Source organism: Ictidomys tridecemlineatus, chromosome 8 (assembly GCF_052094955.1).
Source record: "Ictidomys tridecemlineatus isolate mIctTri1 chromosome 8, mIctTri1.hap1, whole genome shotgun sequence".
NCBI lineage: Eukaryota > Metazoa > Chordata > Mammalia > Rodentia > Sciuridae > Ictidomys > Ictidomys tridecemlineatus.
Genome location: NC_135484.1, coordinates 43,960,038 through 43,974,200, shown reverse-complemented (window position 1 = coordinate 43,974,200; position 14,163 = coordinate 43,960,038). Strand labels below are relative to the sequence as shown.

General features: G+C 36.5%; 1 protein-coding gene across 1 annotated transcript in view; it reads right to left on the bottom strand.

Moving 5' to 3' along the window:
• The window catches only part of Cep85l (centrosomal protein 85L), a 160,806-nt gene extending 147,305 nt beyond the window's left edge, over window positions 1-13,501 (bottom strand). The window contains exon 1 of the mRNA XM_078019330.1: window positions 13,050-13,501. Coding sequence (XP_077875456.1) covers window positions 13,050-13,122 — 73 coding nt within the window. The 5' untranslated portion in view covers window positions 13,123-13,501. The remainder of the gene's footprint in view (window positions 1-13,049) is intronic.
• Window positions 13,502-14,163: the final 662 nt, after the last annotated feature.

Here is a 14,163-nt window from a genome sequence, read left to right as displayed (position 1 = left end):
ACTACACAATGGAACTTCTCTTTGGAAGACAGTATGTTAGACTTTTCAATACCAATTTCATCTGTTTTAAGTGGAACAGTGAATGCCCAGGAATAATGTTTTAAAAATCAGTACTCTCACATTTGAAATAGGAAAACTGGCATCAAATGAAGAAATGATCTATTGTATTTTACTTTTCTTTCTGAAATTTTTTTTAAATATGTATTTTTTAGTTGTAGTTGGACACAATGCCTTTATTTATTTATTTTTATGTGGTGCTGGCTGACAATTGAACCCAGGGCCTCACACATGCTAAGCGAGCACTCAACCACTAAGCCACAACCCCAGACCTGAAGTTTTTTTTTTTTTATTAGAAGCAAAAAATGCAAATAGTATCAAGTATTCCACAACATATATCTATAACTGCATTTAGAATAACAACTAATTTTCTTGTTGAATAGTTTATGATAACTCTAAGCTAAGAAAAACTAAAAACATCATTGTCAATGTTGACTTATAATTTTACATAAAAGTTGAATATGTAAATCATAAAAGCAAATCGTGTTTTTCAAAATATAAGTTACCACAATTAATAGGTCTTCAAATCAACTTAGTAATCAAAAATTTTAAATAAAATGCAACAAAATAATATTGAAAAGATCAAAGCACTTTTACCATTTATCAGAGTTTACAAACATTTTACATTTTAACATCTCTGAAATATTAACAAGCAACTTTGACAAAGTTCAGACAGCAGCATTCAACTCTCCCATTTCTACATATCAGTATATAACCTAGAACTGAAGAAATAAATCTAAGTAATAACAACAACAAAACTCTTTTCTTAATCCATATATTTAATTAGTCTGAAACTCTTCATTGTACTCTGACTAGATTAGATCTTTCCTCTCTACTGGCATTATCTCAGGCTGTATATTCTGGTGGGCATAGCTATAATGACCTATTGGAAGCAATCCTCCTGCTGAGACTCCACCCAAACCAGGGTCTACCCTTTCTATCAAAATTACCTTCTTAGAATCAATTATGCTTATATCAGTCTCCTGTTTCTATATTCTGTGGGTTCCCTACAGCACATTAAACAAAAGTCATAAACTCAAACTCTAGCAAAGTTCTTCACCAATTGAAAACCTCATTCTCCAACACTTTTGCAACTCCTACCTCCCTCATCCAGCCCCCTACAAACACTAGTGTCTAAGCAAACTTACCTAATCACAATCTCCAAACAGTTCAGGTTCCTTCAGGATTCCAAGCTGTTTCCTTTCTCTAATTTCTTTAAGAGTTTTAATTTACTGTCTTAACTGATTCTTCTATCAGGCATTAAATAACTACTTATTTGTTCATTCCCAGTATATTATTCAAAATTTCATCAAAGCATTTACTAAGATATATAAATTATAGCTGGGAACAGTGAAAGACAACCCGTGTGTGTGTGTGTGTGTGTGTGTGTGTGTGTGTGTGTGTGTGTGTACGCATATATACATACACGCCCACCGCACCTAGCACAGAGCTGCATACTAAGGCAGAGTTTTAATAAATGTTGTCATTATTACCACTGAGTACCCAATAAGTGTTCACTGAATAAAATTAGAATTTTGGAAGCCTTACAATTAGAGCTACAAAAATATCCTTCCCTTCAGAAGAAGGATTAAAACAAGGGTTTTGTTTGGAGGTTGTTTGTTTATTTTAAAATCCAGGATATTTTAAACTAACCCTTAAATCAGTATACATTTAAGTGTCTATTTAAAGACCAGTAAATATTTACCAAAGCAACTTTTTAAAAAGTAATTTTAGGGCTGGGGTTTTGGCTCAGTGGTAGACAGCTTGTTGCTCACTTCAGAGACACTGGGTTCGATTCTCAGCACTACATGAAAATAAATAAAATAAAGGTATTGTGTGCATCTATAACTAAATGTAAAATAAAGGTCCATTAACAACTAAAAATGTATTTTATAAAAAGTAATTTTAAATGGTTTGAAGAGCCAATGGCCAGAATTCATAACAAATATAGGAACTTTATTTCAGTTGGAACAACTTGGAATCATGAAGGAGCCTGAACTGTTTGGAGGCAGTGATTTGGTAAGTTTGCTTAGATACTAGTGTTTGTAAGGAACTGGATGAGGAGTTTAAGGAGCTGCAAAAGTTCCTAATAAATTAGTCCCCAATAGGTCAGATAAGACATGGAAAAGCCAGTCTTTCTCTCACACACAAAACATAGACATTAAACCTCAAAGAAAATATTCATATTAATGTTAGCCATAACAAGAAAAAAAGCAGAAAATCTTGTACTATACTGGAGAGTATTTAGCTAAAATGGCAGAAACAAATTACTATAAAAATATTTAAATTCTTCATCCCAGTTTTCCACTCCATTTTAGTACTGTTTATCTCCAGGGAAAGTGACTCCAATCAGTTTAATTTTCTCTTTTTATAGAATTAATAGTATAGCTTGATGGAAATAGATATAGATTGTGAAACCAGGCTACCTGGGTTCTACCTCTTATTAACAGTGAGACAGCAAGTAAATCACTTAGTCCCTGTATGCCTTAGTTTCTTACATAGGAGACACTATCTTATAGGATTATTCAAAGTAATATGAAGGGAAAAGAGCAAGGCACTTTTAAAGTATCTTTATGTATTCATATACTATTATATATGTACAGAAATTTTCCAAAGGAAAAAAAAAACTGTTAAAAGAAGACGGGCAAGAAGGAAAGATGGAAAGGCTTACCTTCACTTTAAGCCTTTTTGTGTAGTCAATTTACATAACTTTAACAATTAGAGAAGAAAAAAATGATCTGACAAATACCACATAACTTAATTCCTCTGTTCCTCATGAAGTATAGTAAATACTTCTCCCTTCAAAGATTTAACCTTGCTTTTTTCCCTTCATATATATGCCCTTGTTATTTTGAGAAAGAGTGTCACCCAGACAGGTCTTAAACCTGACTTCCCTTCTAGTCAATCAAGGATTATCAGCAGATTCTCTGACTAAAAGTTTTTCTCATTAGAAACTATATTATCTCCTTCAAAAAACAAATCCAATGTCCATGTCTTTGATATTCATCACTTTTTAAAAGAATATTTTTCTTTAGTTGTAGATGGACACAATGACTTTATTTATTTATTTTTATGTGGTGCTGAGAATCAAACTCAGTGTTTCACAGATGCTAGGTGAGCGTTCCATCACTGAGCTACAACTCCAGCCATGATAGTCACCACTTTAACAGCTGTATTCCGAGGAAAAAAAAGCATACAAATTTTCTACCACAATGATCTCTAATGTGGTTACATATATACTAAGGAAATCTACCATCAGGCTGCCAGAAGAACCTCTGTCTATAGAATTATTTTTAGTAAAATACAATGTATTAAATTTTACTAATATTTAACATACAGATTAACATTAGTGCCCTCACTTGTATTATCATATTATGATGTTCATACATATAAGGTAAACCAAGGTAGGAAGGCAAGGTTTTTCTCACAAGGGGCTTGACAGCGCAATCTTCCTTCACTAATCTAAGTATTGCAATGCATTGCAGTTTGTGCCTGGTTAAACAGTTTTACATATTATATGATGTAGTTGTATCCAAATTAACCTTCACAGAATGAATTAGAGGCTTAAAAATATTACTACAGAGAAAGCTGAAGCTGAAAAAAACTGAATATTAAAAATACCAATAATCAATACTAACACTGAATATAAGTACAAATAAACAAGAAAATAGCCAAGCTATGCTTCCTATGCACTCTTCATCATTCCCTCTGCAAGAGGAAAAAAATGACTCAAATCAGATCTGATAGTAATATTTCACCTAGCATTTCCATTTGAAAAAAATAAATCAATTCCCTTAAAGGTAAAGATAATGCTTTTCAAATGAAGCTCTCAATAAGGAAAGGGTATACCAGGAGTCAACACAATTCACACACTTTCAAAGGCAAAAAAAATAATTTTTAGATGTATTATATATATATATATGGGCCACTAAAAAAAAGTATCAATTAAATGACACCATGAATTATATGATACACCCAGATATGCATTATGTTAAAATACGTTTTTCAAGGCACATCTAAAAGTCAATAAAACTATAAAGATATTGCATATACAAAATAGGAACATTTAGTTGAAATTTCTCAACTTATTTAAAAAATGAGGAGTCATTGGTTTTCTACAGTGTCAAAAATGCCCCTTTTATAAAGGACAGTCATAATGTATCAAGAAAAACAGTCAAACAACAGGAAGCATAAAGGGGAGGGGCTTGGAAAGCTCGTGATTCCCCAATCCCATAGAGATCCAAAGATCAGCTCACACATGAAATGTTAGGTTCTAACCAGAGGTAAAATTCTAGGTCAAAGGAAAGAAAAAAACAATCATGAAATAGCACCAGGTTCCAACACTGGAAATTAATGTTAAATAATCTTTCAGTATGGCTCCACTCAGTTAAAATATGATTAGTAGCATCAGATTTACTTGTCACATAAACACAAAAATAACTATGTTAGGGGGCTGGCGCTATAGCTCAGTGGCAGAGCACTTGCCCAGCATATGTGAAGCACTGGGTTCAATCCTCAGCACCACATAAAAAAATAAATAAATAAAATAAAGGCATGGTGTCCATCTACAAGTATATAAAATAATTTTTAAAAAAAATAAATGTTAAAATCTAGCTCAATCTAAGCAAATTAGTTTTCTTATATTTAAGAATTCAAATAAAATTTAAGTAATCAGTAACCAGAGGTTGTGGCTTTCTAAATATAAAAGGGTAGAGAAAGGGATAAAGAAAAAGGAGACATTGATCAAAGGTACAAAGTTTTAGTTACACTGGACAAGTATACTTCACCAAAATCGATTGCACTTCATGGTGACCACAGTTAACAACTGTATAGCATATTTCAAACACTGCTTAAAAAAAAAAAAAAAAAAAAAAAAAGATTTAAAAATTCTCATCACAAACTATAAGCTGATGTGAGACATATGTTAACTAGCTTGATTTAATCATTCTACTCTGTATAATAAATTAAAAAACCATATTGTGCCTCATAAATTATACAATATTACTTACCAATTTAAAAATAAAAATTAAATAAAGCAATACAAAAAGTATAAAAATAGATTATTCAAATATGATTCTGAATTTCCTTAGTTTCAATTCTATTATAACATGGGACTTAAAGTAGGTTGGTTTAGATTATAGTTAAAAATTACTTCAATTGGGCTGGGGATGGGCTCAAGTGGTAGCACGCTCACCTGGCACGTGCAGGGCAATGGGTTCAATCCTTAGCACCACATGCAAATAAAATAAAGATGTTGTGTCCACCAAAACCTAAAAAATAAATATTAAAAAATTCTCTTTCTCTAAAAAAAAAAATTACTTCAATTAAGAAGAATGATCAGATGAATAGTCTACCTTTAGAGAAAACATTAAAAATTCAAACCAATACATATTCACCAGGTACTTCTTAAATATAACAAAGAACTCAAGAAAGTTAGAATACAACCAACATAGATAAGACCATCTCCTTTCAGGAAAAAGTTATATATTTGCTCATTTCAGTGTGCTGATAGGCCAAAGACCCTATCTACTAGTTATATAAAATACCATATTCATAAAAGTTTTTTGGTAGCTATGCATAATTAGAACTACAAATGTAATTTTTCATAATTTTTGTTTCTATTTAGAAACTATTAAAATGAGATACAGTAAACAGAAAACACTATGTTTTTAATAAAACCACCAGAAATATAAGGGAGTAATACCAAGTAGTATTCCAGAAAGGTTTGTCTTAGAATGTAGCTATTTCTTATCACCAAAGAGAGAAAAAATTCTTCATGATAGCAAAATATGCCAAAACTAAGAAGGATCATCATCACCAAGAAGAAAATAAATACACAGATCAGAATGAATTTTCCCAAATGATAGCTAATGAATGCTATGAATGCTTTTATTTATGTAGCCATTAACCTCCAGAGCAGAATAGGATAATTTTCCCTGAATAACCCATTTATTTCCTGATACTTAGTAACATTCATACCACATACAATACATTTTAATGCAAAATTTAAAAATAATTAGTCTTAAACTATTTCATAATAAATTCAAGGAAATTATAAATATCTGGAATTTTTCAGTTCTCAAAATTAAATAACTTAATTTTTAGTTGAGCTTTTCAGTGCATTACTGCCAAAGTGTACATTAACATTCTCATTGTCGTAACACTCTAAAAATTCTGCTGAACACCTGCCACTTTTATGAAGGATAATCATAATGTATCAAGAAAAACAGTCAATGGGCTGGAGTTGTAGCTCAGTGGTAGACCACTTGCCTAGCACATGTGAGGGCCTGAGTTTGATCCTCAGCACCACATAAAGATAAAAAAAAAAGGTATTTTATCTATCTAAAACTATAAAAAAAAACTTTTTAAAAAAAAGAAGAAAAGAAAAACAGTCAAACAACAGGTAGCATGAAGTGGGGAGGGGCTCCTAAAGGCTGTGCTCCTCCAATTGCATAGAAACCTAAAGATCAGCTCAGACATGAAATGTTAGGTTCTAACCAGAGGTGAAACTCTAGATTATCTGACAAAAAAAGAAAGAAAGAGGTGCTGGGGATGTGGCTCAAGCGGTAGTGCACTCGCCTGGCATGCCTGCGGCCCAGGTTCGATCCTCAGCACCACATACAAAGATGCTGTGTCTGCCAAAAAAAAAAAATTCTCTGTCTCTCTCTCTCCTCTCTCACTCTCTCTTTAAAAAAAAAAGAAAGAAAGAGAGAGAATCCATAAGAAACTGTTGAAAAAGTTTCAGAAATGTCCTAACAAGACAAGAAGTACACAATTTCTATGGTCACTAAGCACACAATCTCTGCCTCTACCAAAGCAATGTAACTAAATAGTGGAAAAATATAAACTACGAGAAACATAGTCCAAAGCTTTCAATCTGGCTCTTCCTAAAGAATAACTAAAAACTGCAGTTAATTTTAAAGCTCTAAACTTTAATATAAAAAATATTTTCAAAGTAGCATCAACAAAGCAATCAAATTGTGTTCACTAGACATGTACTATGTAAAGAAGGGCATAGGACAAGGTTTCTGAGTTTATCCTCTTTAACTTAAAATCCTATAACTGCTAGAATTAATTTAGCACTACCTAATAAAGTTTTAAATTATCACTGAAAAGAAGCAAAAACAGAGGTGGAGAGATTCTCAGTCTATTGGGAAGTTAATTTAAGCATGAAATAAAACTAGTCAAAAGTTTGGTCCCCTGGCTAAAATAATCCTTTATTCTGATGGGAGGGAACACTGTTCATACCAGTTCAGATGCTCTGGGCAAGAGCACTCTTGTCAAGGACTGGACACTGCTCTCTCTAAACAGGGCATCCCAGGAAACCTTTCAACTCTGGGCAAACCCAGGACATTTCTGGTTTTAAAACTTAAAGTCATAAGCAAACCCAGGCAGTTGGTCACTGCAGCTTGAGATGTGGTAAAGAGAAAGCAATTAAAAAGTTGGGGGGGGGGACAGTAATCCAAACATTTATTGAGCACCTATGTATTGATCTCTATGCAATGAAGTTGATCTCTGCCAGTTTAATACTTTTTAACCTCTCACTGAAGCTGACCAGTGGCACTGATTCATTTCCTCCTGACTCATCTTACATGGCCTCTTGGAAGCATGAGAACTTCTTTATCATTCCGGTCTTTAGGCACCTCTCTTTTGGAACACATTCTCTTGGTTTTACTCCTATCTCCCTGGCTGCTTCATTCCAGTCTCTCTAAATGGGTCATCTTCTTCTACTGAAACAGGAATATGTTAGTGTCTCAGAGCTTAGTTCTCCAATTTCTTATATTCTCTGCTGTCTTCTCTATAATCTTGCCATACGATGCATCTAGCTCCAAGAACTTTAAACATTTTATCTAAGATCTTTAAACCATTTATGCACAAGTAACTCTTTAAATTCCTATATCTTCCTCACAATCTAAGGATCTCCCCCACTGAACCCAAACTTGTATAACCAATTTTCAAAATCTCACCTGAATCTTAAGGATCTAAAACTTCACATGACTAAAACAATAAAACAGAACCCCTGTTTGCACTTATTTTACTTACACACACACACACACACACACACACACACACACACACACACCCTTCCAATTTCCCCAACTCAGAAATCATTATATAATTACTGAAGGATAAGATGTTGTTTTTGATTCCTCATTCCCTCACTTGCCACCTCCAAACCATCAGTAAATCCCATCAGCTTTAATTTTCATGTATGCTCCAAATCAAACCTCCTCTCCAAATCTAATCAAACCACTTTAATCCAAGCATTATCTCTCACCTAATAACTGCAATGCTCAGTAACTGGCTTCCCTGTAGCTGTTCACTGCCCCCGCCCCAATATGCTTCCCCACAGAACAGCTAGGAATGATCTATAAACACCAAAGATAGAGAATTTCTGTTTCTGTTCACATCCCCAGTGCACAAAACACTGCCTGTCTCTTGGTAGACACTCAATGTGCTGAGTGAAACAACTGGGCCATCTCCCCTACCCTTTCATAACCAGCTTCCTCTCACAGGATAAAACTCACTTCTTATAATGCCTTAAATTGTTATCAGGCCTTCCTAACCTCACATTCCTACTCCTTAAGCTCTCAACTCACTAGTTTTGATAGTCCTTACACTCTCCAAATTCATTTCCACCTTGGAGCCCTTTCATTCCTCCCTTTATGTCTGGCACTTTCTCATCACTCAGGTCTCAGCCCAGTGTCACCTCTTTAGAGAGGTCTTCCCTGACCAGCTTACCCAAAGTAGCTCTGCCTAGAAATCCTATGTCATACCAACCAGTTCCCTTTTCTTCTACTAGCTGGACTATTCTCATTATCTATTTGCTTACCATTTCCTCTCCACTAGAATGTAAATTTCCTTATAACAGATCTTATCTTTCTAGTTCATCAATGTATCCTCAAAGCCTGGCATACAATTAATATTCATTAAAAGAATAAATCACATTAAAAAGATGACAAGCTTTATGCTAGTCACAATAAATGTTTTTAATTAAAGAATAACAGAAAGTCAAAGCAACAAACTGGTATAAAAAGCAATTTGATGTTCTTTTTACGTTAATCATTCTCATTCTTAAAATAAATAATCTTATGCTAAGGAGTGATATAGCCCAAATTATATCATGTGCATGTAAGACTATGTAACAACAAATCTTATAATTTTGTACAACTATAATGCACCAATAAAAGACTTTCTACAATAAATTGCTTCTTAGAATATTGCTTTAATATTCTGAAATTATGAAAGTATAAAATATGATCACCTTTAACACAGTTATATATTTGAGTTTAAAACTTATCTGTATGATCACATTCTTTTTTTAATTCACAATTTGTGGTAACTAATTAAGCTAAATCAGTAAAATACTATATCTGTGAGACTTCAAGCCTTCATTGTCTTCTCAGAGTACATCATACATACATTTCTTTCAGTAACAAAAACCATGACTCTGTTCATAAATACATAAATATTCACAACATGACAACAGAAATTATCAACTCACCATTTATTGATCGGCCTCAGATCAATTTACTAGCTTCATTCAAGCCAAAGTGATCAAATTCCAGTTATTAATCAAATTCATTTCATAAAAGACATTACCCCAATGCCTATTATGAAAGAACATTTCCAGGTGAGTTTAGGCTAAAAAGTTAGTTTCATTGTTACCGTAGTACTCTTAGGTCCATCTAATTCAGAACCACAGCAGCAAACCTTATTATTAGATGTAATCTTAAGAGTTATTACCACTATCATTATGACATCACTAAATACCTTATGGCAATGCATCAACTACAAAAAAGTAGATTTAAAGCTCCAACCAATGGACAAATGACATTTTTTAAAGCTCAAGTAAGCCTTTCCTACTAACACTTATAACACACTTTAAAAGTATAAAATTCTATCTCAAAATGTTTTAAGGATTGAATATGTTAATAGCTTTAAAATGACTTATAAAAAGGAACATATTCAATATCACTAGATGTTAATAAGTACTCAAAATAGCACCATATCATGCTAGATTTCTAAAACCCAAGAGAAATACATCTATCCTTCATCCACATTTGAAATTAGTATAAATTTTGAACAACAGAGTAAATTCAAATATAGTCATTGAAATGCACAAAAGATATAACCACTGCTACTTAAAATTAGCCTTCTAGTCATATTTGTCAACAGAAAAAAAAAGGATTTTTTTTTAAAGAGAGAGTGAGAGAGGAGAGAGAGAGAGAGTTTTTAATATTTATTTTTTAGTTCTCGGCGGACACAACATCTTTGTTGGTATGTGGTGCTGAGGATCGAACCCGGGCCGCACGCATGCCAGGCGAGCGCACTACCGCTTGAGCCACATCCCCAGCCCAAAAAGGATGGTTTTTATGTGATCTTACTATGGAAACATAATATTCATTTTGTTTTATAACATGGTTACTCCATAAAACTGATAAACCATGGGTAAAACCAAAACAAAATTAAAACAAAGGCCAAAAGTTCAGTACTTTCCAAACCACAATTAGTATTCCTATTTGTTCTTTTGCAGTCATTTCCTTAAAAAGAAAGTTCCCTCCATTTAGAAAACTGGTTCTGTATTCCTTTGGTTTTCCTGTTAGTCTAATTATTTGTGTAAACAAACCAATTTCAGGATACCTAGAATTAAGCTATATTTTGAGAAAGACTCATTTTAATACCAGAAATTATTTACTTATCACTGTCTTTCACAGTGGCCCTCAGGACCCAATAGATTTCTGATAAATTCAATCATAAGACTCATTTCCTTTGTTTTCAGATAAGCCCTAAAACTGCTCAAGTTAATCAAAAGATATATTGACCAATATTTCAAAAATATAAATTTTCTTCCGATTCTCAGAAAAAAAAAAGATATCCACATCAATCAACTCAGAAGTCATAATTTTGACTTTTACTATCTGCTCAATTGATAAAAACCAAAAGTTGTTCATGTAAGGTATAAATTTTAAAAACTGATTTTAATCAATTTCAAGTGTATATGTTTGCTCAGGATAAGAATAAACAAATAATTTCATTAATTCTGTAAAAATAATCCATTCCCAGCATATAGCTGAAAACATTTTTCATTAGAAAGGCAATGTTATGATTTACCAACAGTTTATCACTGTCAAAGCTGAGATAAATGCTTTTGTAAATATGTACTGCCCAAATTTCTGAAATTTGGATAATAATCCTCTTTCACTATATTCTATGCCATAGTGAATGTCTAGAGACTGCAATATAACATCAGTCCTTCATTACTTAACTTCTAAACAGTAAGATGTTTTCTTAATAGAAAACAATGGGAAATTGATACAACGCTTGTGTGATATACCTTCAAACAACCTATCATTATTCACAAATACATTTTAAGAGGTTAGGTTACAAAGACATTAGAGATGACATCTGACACATATGGATAAATGGAAACTACTCTCCAGACCCTAGAGATAGTGAAATCTCTTCTTCATCACTCAAATCACTTAATGTCAGGATTTGTGAATACTTGGATAAGCATCAGAAACATCTCAACTACTGTCTTCTCAAGACAAATTGCATACATTTTAGAGAAAATCTCCTACATATATTGATGCTGTTTGTTTTTACTGAAGCCACGCTAATGAAAAATATTAAATTTAAGTTTAATGAAAAATATTTTTAAAAAATATTAAAATTAAATTTACTGGAAAAGTATTTTTTAAAAAGTAGGTCTAAATTTAAGAAAATGATTTCAAATATAACTCTGGCTTTTTAAAAATGCATGTTATATACCTAAATTTTTAAAAATTACATCCCAAATACCTAAACCATCACAGAACCGCATTAAACTTCAATAGCAATGTACCTGATTTTTTAATAGCATTAAATATTATCATACAAAGACCTCTCTAAATGCTGCTTTGCTTTATGGTTTTGTAAATAATATCTCTGAAAATGTATACAATAAAAATGCCTCTAAGTTACCCAAGTCAAGCTCAAACGCTATGTGGAACAAGGTTACTTAACAAGAGTCCCAGAACCACCTGAATCAGTAGGAGAAATTTTGTGTATGTATATATGGTCTTTTCTTTTTTTCTAGACAAAAAGTCTGTTAAACTTTCAGCTTTTCAAAGGGGTTCATAACTCCGTTAAGATTAAAGTGCCTGAAGGGACTGTCATCGTTAGATAAGGTCACAGGCAAACCAAGCTTTATTTTTTATGCCAAATTAGGGGAGGGTTTATTCTAACTTAGGGGCTCCGATATAATTTCTGGGTGATGCAACCATGAAAAGGCTGTCGGATCCAAACAGCCCCCTACACCCACGGAACGCACCAAACCAAGGGGCCTTAAGAGTCAAACCCATTAACAGCCCTACAGCTCAAACATCCACTGGATCTTGCAGGAAGCGCCCTCCCCTTTCACCAGAGGGGGCTGCGGGCGGCGACTATGTTCTTTGCAGGGGTCGAAATCCCCTCGGGGGTCGCTCACCACGCCCACAGCACCAACAGCCTCCTCCCGCCCCAAAGGCGCCCCCTCAAGTAGCGGCTAGATGCGTGGGTACAGCAGAGCCGCCCGCCCCCCGGCCGCCGCAACACGGTCGCAGCGACCTTCCAGTCCCGGTCCCTCTGAGCGGGGAGCAAGCCCCGTTATCACGCTGGTCACACAGCCCACAAGGGAACGGGAGGAGGAAAGCGGGACAAAAGAGCCCAACCCGAGCCGAGCTGGAAGTTGAGGGTGGGGGCTGCGGCCCGAGAAGGCGCGGTGCGGACTTGCGGCAGCGGCGGGGATGGTCTGCCGAGATGCGGGGCTATGGCCCGCCAGATGTCAGCCCGCAGGGCCAGGAGCAGACAGCCGGAGGAAACGCGGAGGGCGGGCGCGGGCACGCGCCGGCGTCGGGCAGGCGGCCGGGGGAAGGCCACAGCAGGGAAGGGAGCGGCGGCGGGTCCCAAGGCACCGTAGGCTGCTGCGACCCCCACCCCACCCAGCCAGGGGATGTGCCCTTCCTTACCCGCCGGGAAGCTACGGGCCCCGCCAGGGCTGTCCTGGCCGCTGGCTTCGGGGGCCAGGAAACGGCCCCACATCGCGGGCGTGTGGGCCAGGGGCTTCCTACACCCTGCGTCCGTCCTCTCCAGCTTTCGCCTCCTGCTTCTTCAGGGGCGGAAACTTGTGCCGAACCTGGGCCGCGGCGGCTCCGGCAGTAGGGTGGGCTGGCGGCTTAACGGCTGCTCAGCGACGGGCAGGGAGCACAGGGGCCAGATTCGCCGCAGTGGCGGCAGCTGCCATGGCCAAGCCGGTTGGGCTGAGGCCGGGGCCGGGGAAGCCGCGGCTCCGCGGTGACGGCAGCTCGATCCCCGGCTGCGCCTGGGCTCAAAGGCTCTCAACGAAGTTGCAGCTGCGGATTCTCTCCGCCCCCTCCGCCCGCTGAGCCTGAGCCAGGCCCAGGCCGGAGCTGGGGAGGGGGCGGGGCCTGGTAGGGGCGGGGCCAAGGGGACTGACTTAAGGCGTGCGTGGCGTGGGGCGGGTTCTGCAAACAGGCGGGCGCCCTTCCTCGGCTTTGCGTTTTCTGCCGCAAATAGCGGGTCCCGCAACTCATCCTTAACCCATCTTCTCAGTCTCGGTTCACTGCCAGACGACTGGAGGGCCTTAAATTGGTCCCGGGCTCTATCTTGTAATCCACGGCCCCTCCCTTGGGTAATGTCTCACGCCCTTCTCCTAACCTTCTGAGAGACGTGGTCCCGCCCTTGCATCACCTCGGTTGGTGATTTAATTTAATAAGGGAAAAAGAGATATAAGACAGATATCAAAATATCTACCACACAGGAAAAAGGTAGGGAAGTTGAAAAGGACCTGAGGGTAATTAGAATCACGGAATGCATTTCAAGGGGAAGCGTAATGATAAACTAGTCGCCCAGTATTTCAGATAAGCAATTGAGTCAAAAGGGCACCTAAGTATCAATGATAGAACCTTCCTCTTGCCACCTACACCCAAGCATCTGCCTGCTCCTGATCAGTTTTCACCTTTTTCCTGAACTGTTCCTAAGGAAGGACCAAAAAATGCAGTATTCTATTATTTTAAAATCTTCTCATTGAAAATATGATGATCCTACCAGTATTTAGGTACA